At 37.1% G+C, this 18,903-nt stretch overlaps 1 protein-coding gene across 4 annotated transcripts in view; it reads right to left on the minus strand.

Annotated features, from left to right (window-relative positions):
* Positions 1-18,903, minus strand: part of Su(dx) (WW domain containing E3 ubiquitin protein ligase suppressor of deltex) — a 436,167-nt gene that overhangs the window by 137,874 nt on the left and 279,390 nt on the right. For all 4 annotated transcript variants that reach the window (XM_090407874.1, XM_090407872.1, XM_090407873.1 and 1 more), the window contains 2 exons: positions 14,996-15,077; positions 26-97 (listed from right to left, as the gene is read on the minus strand). In XM_090407874.1, the coding sequence (XP_090264000.1) occupies positions 26-97; positions 14,996-15,077 (154 nt within the window). The remainder of the gene's footprint in view (positions 1-25; positions 98-14,995; positions 15,078-18,903) is intronic.

The following is an 18,903-nucleotide window of genomic DNA, read 5'->3' on the forward strand; positions in this document are numbered from 1 at the left end:
GTACAAAAAGAAACATTTTCTATACCTGACTGAAGGAATCCTCAAATATGTTTTGTCTGGAAACAGTTATTTTGATGTGGCTAGGCAAGGCATTGCACTAACAAAAATAAATAAATAATTAATGATAAAACAAATAACCTATATTTCTATTATTCAAGACGTATTTACACAGTAATCATAATAATAATTAATGTATTATTATTTAGGCTAAACTTGGATATGATATTCCATAAAAGGTTAAACCTGGAACATCTGAAAGGGGAAAGTCAAATGCATATTTATTCAAAATATTTGTATAAATGTTGTATCAGATGTCTTGTTGATATTTCTGCATAACATCCAATACAATAGTTATTTACTAAGACAATGAGTTAACTAAACTAATAGAACTGAATATGTTATTAATCTTATAAATAATAGCTAACATCTACCTATTTATTACAATAGCCTGGATGAACATAAATTATTTAATAAAACCTATTTAACTGTAATAACTAACAACACCATAAAAATCAAAATAAATTAAGTAATTTATTAAGTTTGGTGATATTTCACTAGACTGCACTAGATTCACATCAGCATTTTCCAAGCACAAAATAAATGGTCACAGATCACAAGTCACTACTAGAAACAATTCAAAAACTGTACTTGAAAAATCCAGAGCTAAGAGTCCTAGTCTGTGCATCTTCTAGGGCTGAATATATATGTAGTCTATGGGTGGGGTGAAGGTGGTCTCAAAATAAGTCATCTAAATTTTAGGTAAATGAATACAGATATACTTGTTTCAACAGGAGAGCACTGATGATGGCTCAGAAAATATCTTTACAGATTTGTCACAGCTTCCATGTAGTAAAGTTGTTTTCCTCTATTTAAATTCTGTGTGAAGGAGATATATATTTCTTATGTTCTTCGAGGTGAATGGTCTTTGTCTGTTCATAAAATGTCAAGTTGTAGAAACAAGGCACTTGACGCACACTGGATATGTCTGTCCTTAGGAGAATGCATACTGGTTGCAAGTTTGATATCCGGGTTTAAAAGTGGTGTAAAGAGAATGAGCTAATATATGGTGACCTGGAAAATCCAGTTGGGGCAAGCATATTTCAGCACCTTTGTGCTTCCTTTCCATCATCTCCCTATGCAGCAACCTGTTTAGGGTTTATCATCAGTAGCAATTTTACAGTGATATTATTATTCAGCAAGCATTTGCTTATTTTTGCCTGGGTCACTTCTTACCATTCTTGCTTGATGTTTATCAAAGATTTCATTTCTTTCTAGAACTGTCACAAACCTAATAAGGTCATAGCCCTAAGCAGAGGCCTCCCAGGCAAAATTAAACAGATGTTTGCTGATAATTGATTGGTTGGTCATACTGTGGCATACGAAAGGTTACAGCAATACACGAGGTCAAAGGCTGTAGAAGTACATAACTAGTCAAATATAAACTAGTAAATAATATATATGTGCAAAAGTTAAGATAAGCAATGCAGTATCTACATTTAAACAAAGTTAGAGTCAAATGTGTTTGTACAAATTAATTCTTTGTAGAAGGTTAAGAACATCATGTAATCTGTCTGAGTGTATATGACTTGGCAGGATAGGTAAAAACTTCATTTCTCTCTTGTGTAAAGTGCTGGCACTACACAAGAATATGACAAAAGATGTGCATTGCCTTTTTCTGACACAGGAGGGTCCATCAGCCTTCAGTAAATAAGAATGTGTAAGTTTACTGTGACCTATGTGAAGCCTAGCAAGAACAACTTCCTGTCTTCATTGATTCTTAATTTCAGGCTTAATGTTGTGTAATTTGTTTGTCAATGCTTCCTGTCATGATGACTGTAAATGAGCAATTAGCTTTGATCTTATAACCTGTCTGTATATATGGTAACATCAAACCATAAGTAGAGAAAGTATATAAACTATACTTTGAGTATATAAACGAGACTACAACTGCATCTGCAGTCTCATTTCTTTTAATTCCAATGTGGTTGGGAATTCAGCACAACCAAACATTAAAATTAAGGGTTTTCAGCATGCACAACTGATGTAACACCTCATACAGCACTGGATTGCAGGTAGACAGATGATGGAGTATAAGACTTCTGTAGTTGACAAAGTGAGAGGTTATAGGATGGATGCCGTCATGTTTGGTACAGTCAATGTTGTCAATATTCATGCCAAAAGCTTGCATAGTCTCTTTAACACGCGTGCTAAAAGAATGTGTAAGTGAAACTCAATATCAATATCAGGATTATCTGGAAGAGACTTTATCTTTAAGACATTATAAGCAAATGATAAAGACGAAGCAATGAAGATCAATCTGCACCAGTTCAGTAGAGGATAGTATAGTATGCAAAGGAGATTCAATGCTCTCTTGTACTTTTCCCTTAGTTGATGAATGCATGCAAGGAATGTAAGTTTTTCTGTCATAGATGAGTCCAAGGATTTGGCTTCTGTTGCTACTGGAATAACAGTTTGTCCCATTCTTAATTCAGGCTCTGGATGAAGAGTGCATTTTAAACAGAAGTGTACAAAGACACTTTCTTCTGTTGAAAACCTGAACAGATTACTAAGATCCCATATAGAAACATGATCAATTGCTTAATGAAGCTGTCTTTCAATTACCCTCATATTACGAGAGTGATGACAGTAAATTGTGAAGTCGTGTCATCATCATATGGGAGGAAGCTGTTCAGTGATTGACTTAACATTGATAGCAAAGTGACACACTTAAGACAGAGCCGTGGGGAAAATGATATGGCCAAGATAGCATAATTCCCACTCTGACTTGGAAAGTTCACCTGGACAGAAAGTTTTTAATAAATAAAGGAAGGTGTCCTCTGAGACCTAGGTTATACACTGAGTTAGCTTTGCATTAGGACATCCCTCCTGTCCAATTTACATATTCAGCACAATACCGAAGAGTCACATGATATCAACATCACATGCAGCTACCATAAATGGGCACACCTATCCTCTGTACATAATTAGTAAACATTTTCCAGTAATGGGGAAATGTGGCAACTTAAGCCAATTTGGCAGCAGGCAGACAGCTGGGGCCTGAATGGAAGGTGGCAGTATTTCGGAAGTAGCCACATCACTTGTTTGTTGCTCCCGTACTACTATCAAGGGTGTAACAGGCCTGGGTTAACCATGAACACACATCCAGTAGAAGGGCTCACATTGGTCAGCCATGTGCGATTGATCCTAGAGGTAAGTATCGAGTGTCACAACTGGTATCTCAGCAACAACAACAACAGTCACACAGCTCACTTACCAGTACAACAGCAGGGCAGTTTGACCATTAACCATACCTTGCTTTGCCTGGGATTCCACAGCCAGAGACCAATAAGGTTACCCATGATGATGGGTCAATATTGCAAACGACACCTTGCATAGGCCAAGGAACGTCATCAATGGAACCTTGACAGACAGAAGGAGGTCATCTAGAGTGATGAGTCCGTTTCCTGCTGCACTGTGCTGAGTTGGGTTTGCGTTTGGCATAAACAGCATGAAGTCCTATCCCCTGGTTGCACAGTTAAGGTTCAACAAGCTGACAGAGGTGGTGTTATGGTCTAAGGAGCTTTTTCCTGGCACACCCCAGGTTATGATCCCACAAACACTGAATGGTGAATGCTACAGGAACCTGTTAGCAACCATCTCCATCCATACCTGCAGGAGGTCTACCCCACTCACAATGCCATCTTTCAACAGGATAATACATTTTGTCATTGGGCTTGTACAACTACTGAGTGGTTGGAGGAACACGACAATGAATTCGCCACATTGCACTGGGCTCCAAACTCCCCTGACTATAATCCAACTGAACATGTGTGGGGTGTGAGAACTACTAATCCTTCTCTCTGGAATGAGCATGAATTGACGGAGTTGCAGCAGACATGGGTGAAGTTATGCATGGAGAATGTTTGATACTGTGGAATCAGTTCCTAGGCATCTGAAAGCCGTGACTGCACAGAAAGGGGGACCAACGCATTATTAGGTAGGTGTTCCAAATACAAAGCTAACTCGGTGCTGAGGTCTTTTAATATACCATATCTACGGGCTATGTCATAAGTTTTTTTTTCATGTCAAAGAATATTGAAACCAGATGTTCCTGATTCAGGAATGCATGTCTTATACAAGTTTCTAAATGGAACAAATACTCTTAAGCTGAACGATGTCTACAAAAACCACATTGTGTATTTGAGAGAAGATCACTGCTTTCTAAATACTAGAGAAATCTGGCATTAAACATTTTCTCTAATATTTTACAAAGAGACAGCTGATTAAAGCAATAAATCGACACTTATTTGCTTGTGTTAGTTTCTTCACTGGTAGGGATAGCAATGACAACCGACTTATGCAACAATCTGGAAACTCTTCCTCTGCAATTACTCTATTCTACAACAAAAGATAATGGTAGATGTCTTATCATTTCATAATAGATATCATGAAGCCTTGCTGCACTAGGGTGAGACAGTAAAACAGCTCTTTTTAGTTCTCCTTAATAAATCACTGATTGTATGGCTCAAGCCCATTGGTAGAAAAAAATAGCTTTTGTTTCTCTTGCTGCTCTTTCAATATTAAAAATTCAGGAGGATATGAAGCTGTTTCCGAGATTCTGGAAAAAGTTTCTCAGAAACTGTCTGCAATATCTTTGAGATCAGCTATAACACTTCCATTATGATCTACAGTGGATTCTGTATCTATCTTTCATTTTCTGGATTTTATCCCATACAATTTTTGCACCAGTAATTTGATAAATTGATGAGGTAAATTGGATCCAAGATTATTTTTGACTCTGAAGTCTTACATAACCTGCTTTGATCCAAGCACTTAAAAGCTATTACGTTTGATGTGGTGGGGTATCTAGCAAATATACCTCATGCTCTTTGATGATCTTTTTTTGGTTGCCTGACATACTGGGTTACCCAAAGCTTTGGAAAGAGAAATTGAGATGATGTTCTTGGAATGGAGGTTGTTGCCTGGACAATGCAGCCTGTTACATACTTGACTGCTTCACTGATAGGTGTTTGACTGACTGTATCAGTATTAAATTTTGCAAAAATTGTTCCAGTCAACGTGGTCCATTTTACACATGGGCATCCCTGTAGGGGTACATGGTTCCTGTGAATACATTGTGCAAATAATGAAAGGGGAACAGATTGTAATATTTATTATTATTTGACACCTCCAGGGAGTCCAAAGTCTCATCGACAGAGAGTGTGCCAACAGCACTAAATGATTGATCCTTCCAACTACTAACCGTACTCAAACTTGCTTAACTTTTTGCATGAGCCATTAGTAGCAGAGGCTCTACCAATTGACCAAGCTTTGCTGGCAATTATCAATTGCAGAATATGATTGGGTAAACATATGGAAGAAAATATTGAATATATTATTCAAAAGGGAGAATAATTATTGTCAAGGACTCTTTCATCAGGAAATACATCAGGGGGAAGACTGTTCCATAATACAGCAGTAGCAGGGATGAAGGAGGAGGAAAAGAAACTTGTTCTGTGGGTTTCAAGGTGTACTGTGAAAGGATGGTGGGCAGCAGCTGTACATGTTCCAACAGGTTTAGTACTGGGGGAATTATTGATGCTATTTCAGATAAACATTTGCCATGGAAGTATTTATAGAATACACAAATTACAGAGATCAAATGTCTATATGAAAGTGAGGACAGTGAGTCAGCAAGAGATAGGTCATTTATCAACCTAATTGCTCTCTTCTGTATTGAGTCAAGCATTTTGAGGGAGATTTTAGGAGCCCCACTCCAAATGTGAGAGCAATATTCAATAGCTGGGCAGATTTGTACAGGTAACCCTCGTATAATGCAGTACTTATATACTTATACAACGTAGTTTCAATACAATACTGTCTACTACTAATTGTAGTAATCCTTCATCTTTTCATATATTTTTCACCACGTGACTTAAAAATGAAATTTTATCTTCATTAAATTTGTGTCTGCCCGTATTGTGAATGTAGATATAAGTAGCAAATTTATATTAGGGGAAATACACTTTGCCATGCATGCATGCATGTCAATTGTTTACCATATAAAGTGTTTATTGTTGAAAATTGTTTTAATTTTTCTGCCAGGAAAGTGCATTAAAAATCATAAGTGTGTTAATCTCAAGCTGGGCACTTTATTTTCTGGTGAGTTACATACATAATTAATATGCAATGTTTTTTTATGAAAAAATTTATTTTTATAGAAACAGCCACTTAGAGAGCTTTTGTGATATGGTTGAAAACGAAATCAGTGAATTGACTGATGTAGAAATAGATTTAAATGAGGAGGAACTGGTACAGTTAATAGATGATGTCGAACCAAATGGCAGGGAAAGTTCTGCTGAAGATTCTGAATGTGATGAATCCGTTAAAGAATTCAATTTAAAGAAATTAGCAGAAGGATTGGACTTGGCAAGAAAGTTAAGAAGTTATTTTACGGATAACGATCCCCCAATGAAGCACTCCGGAAAATTCACAAGACAATTGGATGTTTTTTAGCTCCATATTATGAACTTGATAAAAAATTGCAGCATAGTAGTAAGCAAGGTCTTATTACTGACTTCTTAATAAGTAAACCACCCAAAGTATGCAATGAGAATTATACAAATGATGTCCAAGAGATTACAAGTGATGATGACATCTGGCTACTCGTAAATAAAGAACATCTTTGAAATGTTAGTTTAGATTATATGTTTTCTTAACTTACATGAATTACCTGAATTAAACAAAAATGTATATTTTTGTTGGGTATGTCACTGTTGTTTATATAATTTAAAAGGAAAAAATTTCGGAACATAACCTTACTTTTTCTATGCAATCTGACATAAAGCGATTTATATAACGCAACATTTCTATGGAACTGAACATCTCTGTTATATGAGGGTTACCTGTATAAGGTAAACAGCTGTTTAGAGGTGAAGTAGCATCTTAAGTGAAAGAGAAATCCTAGTTTTTTTGGAAGCTGAGGATGCAATGGTTGGAATGTGTTTATGCCAGGAGAAACCTGATGTCAGGATAATTCCAAGAGAGAAATCTCATCTTGTCTGGAATTTTGAGAGTTATCGAAAATAACACTGGGGAAAATGGTTCCTTTTTGTGAGAAATAAGACATAACTGGGTTTTACTAACATTGAAGTTAATAAATTTATCTGAGTCTCATTGGAGGATAGCTTGGATGTCAGAATTGAGGGCAGTGATGGTTGATGTTCTGTAGAGAAAGGTTTGTCAAATGAAAGGGAAGTGTGCAATGTGCGGTCATCTGCAAAACTGTGTATTGGATTGGAGGTCAACTGAAATAGGTCATTGATATACAGAAGGAAGAGGGTTGGTGAGAGAACAGAACTTTGTGGAACCCCAGCATTAGTTGGATGGTGAGAGGATATGGAGCCGTCCACCATCACATAGTGTGCGTCCAGACAGAAAGCTGGTAGTCCAACTACAGAAGTCCTGAGATAGTCCAAATGATAGGAATTTGCTTAGTAAAGCTTTGTGCCAGACCTGGTCAAAAGCTTTAGAGATGCAACAACTTGAGATTCACAAAATTTCTCCATAGCATTTGTCCAGAAATGAGTGATATATGAGAATAGATCTCATGTTGATCAGCAGCAACGGAATCCATTCTGGTGGTTGCTTAATAGCTGGGTACCTTCAAGATAGAATAGGAGCTGAGAGTTGATGGTTTTCTCTATCACTTTGAATAGGACTGAAGTGAGTGAGATGGGGTGGTAGTTAGATGGCAGTGATTTGTTGCCCTTCTTAGAAATGGGTTTGAATATAGACCAGTTTCCAGGCTTTGGGGTATATACCCAGGATGTAGGGAATAGTGATTGATTTAGAATGAATAATCTTTATTGTGACGGGGGGGGGGGTTGCTGGTTTTAGTATTTTTGGGGGGTTGTAGCCATTGGCTGAGAATGTGTTAAGGATGTGATTTAGTTCAGTGGTTAGGGCATTGTCATTTGAACAGATTAGTTTAGCCCTGTTATGTAGTGTAGTGTCTTAATAACACCATATTGTCATGAGGAGGATGGTGAGATTGTTGGTGAATGAACCTGCCTGTATGGGTGGGTTTTCTATAAACTGAGAAAACCAAGGTTCCATCAGGCTAGTGGGTGATTAGTGTGTCAAGGAAAGGGAGGCTGTTGCTATCCTCTTTTCCCAAGGTGAACTTGATTCTGGAATGTTGGTTGTTTAAGTGTTTTAAAAAGGAGAGGAGTGTATCTGAGGCATGTGGCCAAATAGAGAACACATCATCAACATAGCAGTATAGTAGGTTTTTGTGGTGCAGAGTTTAAGGCTTTCTCTTCAAAAGTCTCCATAAAGAAGTTGGCCAGGGGTGGGGAGAGTTGTGAACCCCATGGCTGTCCCCTCTATCTGTTTGTAGAATTTTCCCTGACAAACGAAATAACCTGAGTTCATTGTGAACTGAAATAGGGCTGAGATATCGGGAGGGAATTTGGCTTGGATGAGCTCTAAGGTTTCCTTGAATGGGACATTTGTGAATAGGCAGGAGACGTCAAAACTGACCATTATGTCAGTATGTTGGAGTGTAAGGTTTTCTATACTGGCTTTGAAGTGGGCTGAGTTATTTATGTGTGAGCTCTTTGGCTAAATGTTTGGCTAATTTGTACATGGGGGAATCAATGCCATCCACTATGAGACATGATGGCACATTTTGTATATGTATTTTTGGAAGTCCGTATATATGGGGGGTCTAGAGTTAAAAGGTTTTAATTTGTTGGTAACTTCCACAGGCCAAGAAGTGACCTTCTTAAGGAGCCTATGGAGTTTTCTGATTTGTGAGTTGGTGGGATTATATTCAATAGGGAGGTAGGTAGCCTGATCTAATAATAAAGCATTAAGCTGACCTGTGTGGTCAGTTTGGTTGAGAACCACGGTGGCATTCCCTTCATCTGCTTTGGTGATTACTATTTCTTTGTTTTTCTTCATTTCCTGTAGAGCTTTGTATTGACTACTGGATATGTTGGTTTTTGATGGTCTTGCTTTGGTGAGAATGAGAACACAAGCTACATCCAGTCTAATATTGTTGGCGATGTGGTTTGGAAGGTGGCGGATACTGCGTTAAATCTGAATCATTATTTCTTCGGTCGGTATTTTTCTCAGAGCAATGGTAAAATTGTGGCCATGTGTAAGAACGTTGAGTGCCTAAGGCTACAAATCCATGGAAGAAGGGTTGACTACAGTTTTGAGTAGTAGTTTTGGTTCAAAGATAGAGTTCTTTTTCAGGTTATCAAATTTCTTGATGTATTGACTCCTTATTTTCTCAAATTCTTTATTCATAGAAGTGCACACTACGTCATATAGAATTGTCCAAAGGTCGTGATTCAGCGTGTTGGAAAGCTCCTCCTCTAGCGCTGGAATAGTCTTGTTTGCATCAGCTAGGAGAACGCGCGTTGCGATAATTTGTTCTCATAGCAGGGCGAAGCTAGTGTGGTTATAAATTCGAAGAGCCTTTTGTGAACAGAAACAGTGCTTAAATTTTACACAATTTGGGATTACCTGATTATCACGGCAGCGTAGATAACAAGATCTTAGAACAAGTGAATTCATTTAATTACCTACGATGTATGATCACATATGAAAATTAAAAAGATATAAACGTACAAATTGCAAAATATTTAAAAACAACGGGTGTAATTAACTCTATATTTAAACCAAACCTAGTTCAAAAACAAACCGGACTAAAAGTATATATACATTAGCCTTACCAGTCCTATTTTAATGAAAGTGAAATCTGCACAATAAAACAAAAAGACAAACAAAGATTAATAACAGCAGAAATGAAATTCATGAGAAAAACTGCAAAGTATACTCTATTTGATCACAAAAGAAACGAAGAAATTATGAAAGAATTAAACCAAGAATCAGTAATAGAAAAAATTAAAAAATATAAACATAAATGGATGGAACACGTTCAAAGAATGAAAATAGAAAGATTACCAAAGCAAGCCTTAAAGTACAAGCCATCAGGAAAAAGAAAACTAGACGTCCTCTTACAAGATTCAACAATGTCTTCTAATGCCGGAACAGGCCATGCTAGGCCTAAATCCTTGATATGCACGATGATGAATATCAAGGATGCATATCCAAATAGTGATTAATTTGGATGTGTTTGTCGGTGTGTCACAGGTCACCTTCACGAGATGTGGAAAGTTGTTCCATCCTTTCTTTTGTTTAAGGTCCGAAATGATGGCATCTGACAATATTTCTGGCATCGGAGTTGCATTCTCCTGCTAATTTGCTGATGTTTTCTTTTAATGATTTACAGTTTTCCGCCAAAAAGTTCAAAGTAATGGCGTTGCGTTTCCTGTTTTTGGCCTCGATCAACTCTTGTACCGTTGATGCAGTTAGGTCATGAAGTTCATTAGTGAGCAAAAGGTACAGTTGCGATTGGACGCTGGTCATTGAGTAGCTCGAGCTTTGTTTCCAGCATTCAGATTTAGGAAAAGAAAGTTTCAATCATAGTATTAAGGTGTTGTTTGAGGTTTTCAACTTGACTGCCTAAGTTTAGTATCTGTTTTATGGAAGGAAGGCACAGTGAACAGAAAACAGGCTGGTTGAGATAGATAAAAAGCTTGTGCACCTATTCATCTATTTTTGCGCAGGAAGCATATAGCCAGTGGCAACAGAAATCACACAGTATTTTTTTTTTTTTTTTTTTTTTTTTTTTTTTTTTGGCAACTTCAGCTTTACAGCTGCAGCAATTCATGTTGTCATTTGGTTTGTCTGCGATCGATGGTGATACACTGACGAGATTCAAGGTACTCTTTCATCACTGACATTTGTTGCCGCCATCTGTACTTCGTATACGGTAGGAATAGCAGGTGCTTTCACGTGGCTGTTTTTTAATTGTAAGAATAACTGATTTGATAAGCCCAGAGGTGATACTAAGGTTGAAGTAAACTTTGTTTGCTTACACTTGGATAAAGTATTTAACCAAGTATATAATTTCTTGGTATCTTTAATTTATAATGAATATGATAACATGTGTAAACATGAAGATAAATATTTTGAATGGCAGGCAATTTCAATTAGAATAATACAAGAACATTTCAAAATGGGAATTTGGATAATGAAATTTATTTATTTGTGCCTATGGTCTCGGAGATTGTTTTAAGTAAGGTAGAAGCAGGGGAATTTTTGAATCACTGGAGAATGCAATTCTCATAAAGAAAAAAAAATCATTTTCAATGGAGACCTAAACAGCAAAACAGAAAATGGATCCAGATATACAAAATTATTTATGGAAAAATGAGCTAATAACAACAGTAAGTGCCTTCTGGATTTCTGTTTAGAACAGTAACAATAATCAGTCATACTTAGTTTTCACCAAAGAGATAATATGCATAAATTCATATAGAGAAAACACAAAAAAAAATTATGCTATGCAGCTTTGTAGGGGATGAAACTTAGTATCGTCACACTGGAGAGAAAAAGTAATACACATTAAAGTTTTTAAAAAATCAAAGTCATGCAGCATTCAGAGCAAACTGAATGATTTCAGAGGGAACCCAATGGAAAAATTCTCAAGAAAACATTAAATGACTGAACTAGAGAAAAACTGTTGAACTTAACCACTAGGTTAGAAACATCAGAATTACGGTGAGCTCAAGAAATTAGAAATGTGTTCCTAAAAGAAAACATTTCTGTAAAGTAAGTTATGGTACTTATATAATTCATAGAAAATATAAGAAAGCAATATATTAAGATAGATAAACATTAAATACATTAAGTCATGCTTTGGGAAGAATAGAGAAAACAGATTATTATTATTATTATTATTATTATTATTAAACAAGACCTCATGGAGTCAAAGACTCATCTAGGAGGTCCTTTTATCTCACACACATCTCATCATACCGGGTCTTAAACACATTCAAACTCCCTGCAGACACCACACTCTCAGGCAAGGCATTCCAATCATTCACAACTCTGCACGAAAAAAACCTGCCTCTCACTCCCCTACTCACACCCTCTTTATACAGTTTCCAGGGATGACCTCTGGTTCTCCCCTGATCTCCCACTATTCGCTGTAGAACTTCTCCACCATTGATCCTATAGCAACCCCTTACCAACTTGTAGGTCTCTATCATATCTCCCCTCTTCCTTCTCTCCACTAGTCTCTGCAAATTACATCTTTTCAATCTTTCCTCATACTCGACATTCCAGAGGTCAGAAACTACCTTAGTCAGTCGCCTTTGGACCCTTTCCAACATCTCTTCATCCTTCTGAAAACCAGGTGACCAAATCTGGGCACAATAGTCCATGTGTGGCCTAATCAAAGCCTTATACAATGGAACAAGAATCTCCCTACTTCTACATGTCAGTGTCCTCCTCATCATTCCCAGAAGTCTTTGTGTTGTCTTCACAATTTTGGCGATGTGACCCCTAAATTTTAGATCCTTATCCACTATCACTCCCAGATCTCTTATTTCCTCTACTTCCAACAATATATTTTCACCAAGCATAAATTCTGCATCCCATCTTTGTTTTCCAAATTTTAAAACCTTACATTTTGCAACATTGAACTCACATCCCCATTTGCTTGCCCAATCACTCAATTTATTCAAGTCTTCTTGCAAGGCCACAACATCTTCACTACTCTTTATGGTTCGTCCCAACTTTGCATCATCTGCAAACAACTGAATATCTCCATCCAAATCTTCGCCAATATCATTAATATACAAGTTAAATAGTAATGGCCCTAAAACAGATCCCTGAGGCACTCCACTAGTGACTTTCCTTTTCCTGGATATTGCACCCCCATACACAACTTGTTGATACCTATCAGATAGCCAGTCTCCAATCCAATGCACTAATCTAATATCCAACCCCATCTGCTCTAGTTTGACTGTCAACTTATCATGAGGCACTCTATCAAAAGCTTTTGCGAAATCCAAGTATATTACTGTGTATCCTTCTCCTCTGTCCAAGGAAGCAGTCACTTTATTGTAATAAGTAAGTAGATTACTAAAACACGACCTCCCTTTAGCAAATCCATGCTGTCCATCAAAGATTATACCATTGTTGTCAACCCAACTCTGGATCCTAGTTCTCACAAGCTTCTCCAACAACTTAACCACAACACCTGACACACAGATAGGCCTATAGTTTGATGCTTGAGTTCGATCACCTCCTTTATGAAGTGGCACAATCTTGCCCTCCTTCCACTCTTTAGGGACTTGACCAAGTGCAAGACTCGTATTAAAAAAATATGTCAAGGCAGGTGTCAACTCTCTGGCACATTCCTTCAGAATACGCGGTGATATATTATCAAGTCCTATCATGAAGGTGGAAAATTTTTTGGAAGCAAGTTCACAGTAAAGAAATAAGAGACTCAACACTCAATGTTTAAAATGTTCCCCTTTTGCCTACACAAACCCCCAAAATCCTGTGATGTCACATATTGGTTGATGGTAGCATGCACAACATCCAAAAGAAATGCTGCCACTGTTCACTCAAAATCCACCTTCAGGATGGTGATGCAAGGGTGTCATTTCTTGCAGGCTACTCTCTCAAGCTCCATCCACAATTTGAAGTCCAATGGATTCAGATTGCCAATGTGATGGTTATATGATTTTCCATTTAACTAACTTCTTTTGTTCATGACCTGAAAAAAATTCCTTCCACTGCTTCCTTAGTAGAAGTTTATGTGGGATCATATAAACAAATACAGGGTGTTCGGGATAAATTTGACATATTTATAATTAATTATATTTTCCCGTAAGTTACATGTATTAACACACACTTCTCTTCATTTAAAAGTTTGGACCCTTCTTCATTCATATACAAGATGTCAGAAAGGATGGATAGCTGGAACCCACCTGAATCATGGAAGAGAATAACTTGTATCATGATGATTCGTGCCCGCCATCAAAATAAGGATATTACAACTGCTGCCCAATGCTCCCTGAATACAGTAAAAACAATCAGGCATGAACTAGAGACTTGCAATGGTGACTACGAGGATGTAGCAAGAAGAAAGATCCCTAGCAGACGATCTGATTGCGTTCGTACAGCAGAATTCCTCGCAAATCTGCAGGAACAGGTGTTGAAGAACCCTGGCATTGGAATTCGGGCTTTGTTCGTGGAGTTGCTAACTGTAGTCAAGCCCTGGATAACAAGGGTAGCCAATGGTAGGCCGTATGTATGGCAACAGGATTCGGCCCCTTGCCACACCTCTGGGAAAAGTCAAAAATGGTTGTCTGAAAATTTCTACGACTTCACCAGTCCAAATGTTTGGCCTCCAAACTCCCCAGACCTTAACCCCATGGATTATTTTGTATGGGGCGCAGTTGAAAAAGACACCAATCGCTCTTCCAGTAATACAAAAGCCCAGTTAATGGATAAAATTAAAACAGTTTTTGCGGCCCTTCCCATGGAGACTGTAGCATCAGCTTGTTCGAGGTTCCGAAGCAGAATTGAAGCTGTGATCGATGCTAATGGTGGTTATTTTGAGTAAATCTTGTTGATAGTATTGTAATTAACTCTGCCTGTAATGTTTTTTTGTCAATTCATTAAATTTAATAGATACAAAGAAGATTTTCTTTTTCCTTACGAAACTGTCAAATTGATCCCGAACACCCTGTATGTTTATATTTTTCATTCCCTATTTTGAATATTTCCCACATCACTATACTTGGAATTGTTCAAGTTCATCTCCATGTTTAGGTGTTGAATACTATTTCCTTTCCCTGATCAATGCTGTCTGACTATAAGATGTTACATTCAAGCAATAGTGATCTGGGAGCAAGAGTATTCAACAACTCGTTTTATTATTTTTTATGTACTGTTCTCCCACCCCCTTAAAGGGAGAAATTCAAATATTAAATCATTATCATAGCAATTTTTTTAATATCATTCAGACTTCACATAGAACAATGAACAAAAATGAATAATTTCTTTTAAAAAAATTTCTGCCATTAATCATAAAATTCAAAACCCCAAAAGAGCTTACATGACATAAATAGCGGAACTGTGTCAGTTTCCATTTGAAATTTCGCTCATAGGCTAAAGGCACTCCATATGCTCCCTTGGGACTGCAAAGAATAAAGCTTTATAAATTAGTAAGCATGCCAATTAATAAGTAAAATAAAAAAAAAATCCTGCACAGTTGAATTCAGTATAATGACATCTAGCAAGAATGTTTACTCGCTGAAATAATTACAGCACTTTTCTGAAATTTGAAATATAAAAATAATGCAAAATAAACAAACTGGTTTTGTTATGCAAAGTAAGGTACAAAGAATGCTTCACTTTTTTTTTTTTTTAAAGTAAGAAATGAATTATTCAAATTCTTTCAGCAGCATACACTGTACAAATAAATTATTATGTCATTATAAGCAGTAAAGGAAATATATAATTGTGGATAATGGAAATTAATAAATAAACTACACTTATTTATTAAAAGAAATGTATATTTCTTTATATAATTATCAACCTTAGTCATTTGTAGAAATTTAAAAACACATCAAACAAAATCTGCTCAAGTATAAAGGGTTAATGAGATTTGTAAAGAGCTACAATAATGACTGTCTCAATGACGAAATAAGGCCAGTAAATTGAAATATGGCAAAGGCAGGGCAACAGTACTCTCACGCAGTAGGGTACAAAGGATCAGGCAGCCGCTTGTATTACATGTTGACGGGTGATGATATGTCTCTGTGCAAGTACTGGAGTGAGATTACTGATAACAATCATAATAAGTAGTGACCACAAAATACTTATAGAAAATTCAAAAAGCATCCAAACTGAACTGTATTATAGTGCAGTGAATAATTGGTGAGACAAGTAATTAATCAATCTAACTGCTTTCTTCTATACTAAGTCAAGGATTTCAGATAGTTCTTAAACATATCTCGTAAAAGTGAGAACAGTATGTAATGGCTGGAGAAAACTGTGGTTTGGAAAGAGTTAAGGAAACATCTTGAACAAAAGAGAAAACCGAATTTCTTGGATGAAAAAGAGAAATCAAATAAATAATAATGATCATCAGTGTTATATGACCATCTCTATAGACTAAGTGGACCATCACTTTTGTAAAATATTCGTTTGGTTATTCTTTTTTTCTTTATCCATCCATCTAAGTTTTTACTTAAATTTATATCCCCCCCCCCCTTTTCTGTGGTTAGTTAGACCTCGTGTAGTAAGCCTGTCTAATGTAGCAATTCCTAAACATTTGCGCAATATCAATTAAAAAATTTCTTTTTTCATAACGACTGCAGCACTTAATTGACCTTCTATTGCTTGAAAGTTAGGGTGAGAGGATAACAAAAATTAAATTAATACGCTAGCATGATTTCTATACATGCAAGTCGTGGCTAGTTATTTTTTACTATTCCTGCAGGTTCGCTAAATTGTTCAGGATAGTGCATTGGCTAAGGAATAAGAACCAGGTAATTACAAAACAAAAACATATTTATTTTTGATCTAAGGGAAATGGTACAGGGCACATAAAAGCTGCTAAAAGATTAATTCAATCAAAAGCTCTTTAACTCGCAACACAATTTGCTATCTAAGCAACAGAACTTACAGTGCATTCACTTTCAGAAACCTTATTGTACTTTGGCATAAAAGTGTCTCCTGTGACACAATTTAGCTTACAAGCAAGCATATATATATTCCAAGAGGAATTGTAACAACTTTCTTCCGCCACATGCAATACTTAATTAGCACTAATTGTGACACTATCACAAGCAACCTGTGAATTACACACACTTAACAATACATAATCTTCCCTTAATCCAGATTCAATTTAACTGCCAGTTAACAAATAACCTCTCGCAATCACTTATGATTTCGAGTTACATTCTCATAACACAATACAATTAAATAATGGCTTACTTGCTAACAATCACGAGTGGAAAGTCAGATTTACATTCTGCAACATACATCAAGACTGGAACGTCTTCCGTCTGGTCAGTCCTCGAGTGTTTTACTTCGTCGGGCTCACTGGGGTTCTGCCGTAGCTACCTAGAGAGAACTGGCGGCAGAGAAACATCCAGCACTGGTGGCAGGAAGAACAATCCTCCTGGACCAAAAGAAGGAGCTCCCGTAGAAGTCAAAGGTGAGGAGCCAAGAAAAAGACCTTGAACCAAGCACTGCATTGGCGCACCCAGGGAGGGGGACAAGGAGCCCTAGCCCCCTCCAAAAAAAAAGGGAAAAAACACTAGAAAAATTTCCAAAAATCTTTTCCTAATTAAAATTCTTTTTTTTTTTTATGTTGTGTCTTCTATTTCTATGCTACTTATGAATTAGTGGTCACATAAGGTGGGAATACCCTATTAGCTATCAGGAATCCTGGCCACTGTGAATGCAGGGCAAACAAAGTAGTGCTCGGGCGCTACTTCGTTTGCCCGAGCCAAGCCAGAGGAGATCACGAGTATCATGTATTGGTGATCACTGCAGATGCTCAGTCATAGGTCGTATGCAATGCATAGTGTGTATTCTCAAATTGTCTACTCAACTCCCCCCCCCCCCCCCCCCCCCAAGATTAAATCTTGAGTGCTCGGCCCCCTCCAAGATTAAATCCTGAGTACGCCACTGAAGCACTGCATCCCCTTTTATTCCATTTTCAGTCCTTTGTTCTTAATTAAGAGTATCCCAGAATTAACCAGAAGCAAGGACAAAATTGACGTCATCGCTGGCCGCTTGACATTATGATTTGGATGGAATTCAGCGCTAATCCGGCTTAACTCTTACTAAGCTTTTACCAACAAGTCTAAAATGTAGGTGCATACTGACAGCAATTTTACTTTTATATTTTAGCATTTTATTAAGCACATTATTTCTTTATAAATTTAACAAAAAAAAAAAAAAAAAACTGGAAAATCTTTAGCAAAAATTCTCTTGAAAAATTAATTTCTCGCGAGATTTTACACTTTGATGACACACCGTGGGAAATTCCACACTAACACACTAAACTGGTCCACTGGCATATCACTCAAGAACACTTCTGGCAACCCATGTCACTCATTTACCATTCTTCACGAAAAAAATCTAATCCTTACATCCTCGCTAATCACATCTTCACACAACTTCCAGGAGTGGCCAGTCCTTGCTTATTCATATCCAGTCATTTCTTGCAAAATTTCTTAAACATCTACTCCATAAAATCTACTGTTTTCAAACGATCAACTATTCAAAATACTAAATTTTAGTCAATCTTCATCAGTACTCCACAGGCAAGTCACCACTTTGATTACTTGTCTCTGGATTTCCTACACCACCCAAAAGAGCCCAAATGATCAGCTCTGTTTGCAGCAGTCTATGCATGATTATATAAAAGCAATATAAAGAGGGATAATAACTTTCTCTATCTCTTCTTGTCAGTGTGTTTCTTAAGATCCAAGTGATCCTTTGAGATATTTTGTCCACTTCTGCAAAGCAGGCAAACCTCTACTTAAGAACTTTCAAGAAATGAACACTTGCTAGTTACAATGTACAAGTTAACAAACTGTGACACAATATATAGCCTCTCCCAGCCAAGTCATCCCTACCTTTCTGTGGTATGACCTGTTTCCAAAGAACGACTATTGCCATCTTAAATGCATACCATCCTTAATTGGCTAAAATGCCAACTAGACCCCTAGATAGTGGATGTGTTTCATCAATTGGTGAAAACATCACTGTCCCACTTTTTCAAGGAGTTAAGTGGCCTGTGCCATATTTTGTCTCTACAGTAGGGTTGTGCTTTCTCCCCCCCCCCCCCACCACATGAAGTGTGGGTGAAGGCTTCCCTGTTCTTGCTCCTCGATTTTGAAATCTAATCAAGAAACGAGCAGCTCCTCCATTTGAGGGTACAACTATAAAGCAGTTTTCACAACCAAGCCACATGTAGTGCATGAGAATGAACCTGATGGTTAT

Source organism: Typopeltis vanoorti, chromosome 18, assembly GCF_054136105.1.
Source record: "Typopeltis vanoorti isolate ZY-2024b chromosome 18, IOZ_Tvanoo_1.0, whole genome shotgun sequence".
Classification (NCBI taxonomy): Eukaryota; Metazoa; Arthropoda; class Arachnida; order Uropygi; family Thelyphonidae; genus Typopeltis; species Typopeltis vanoorti.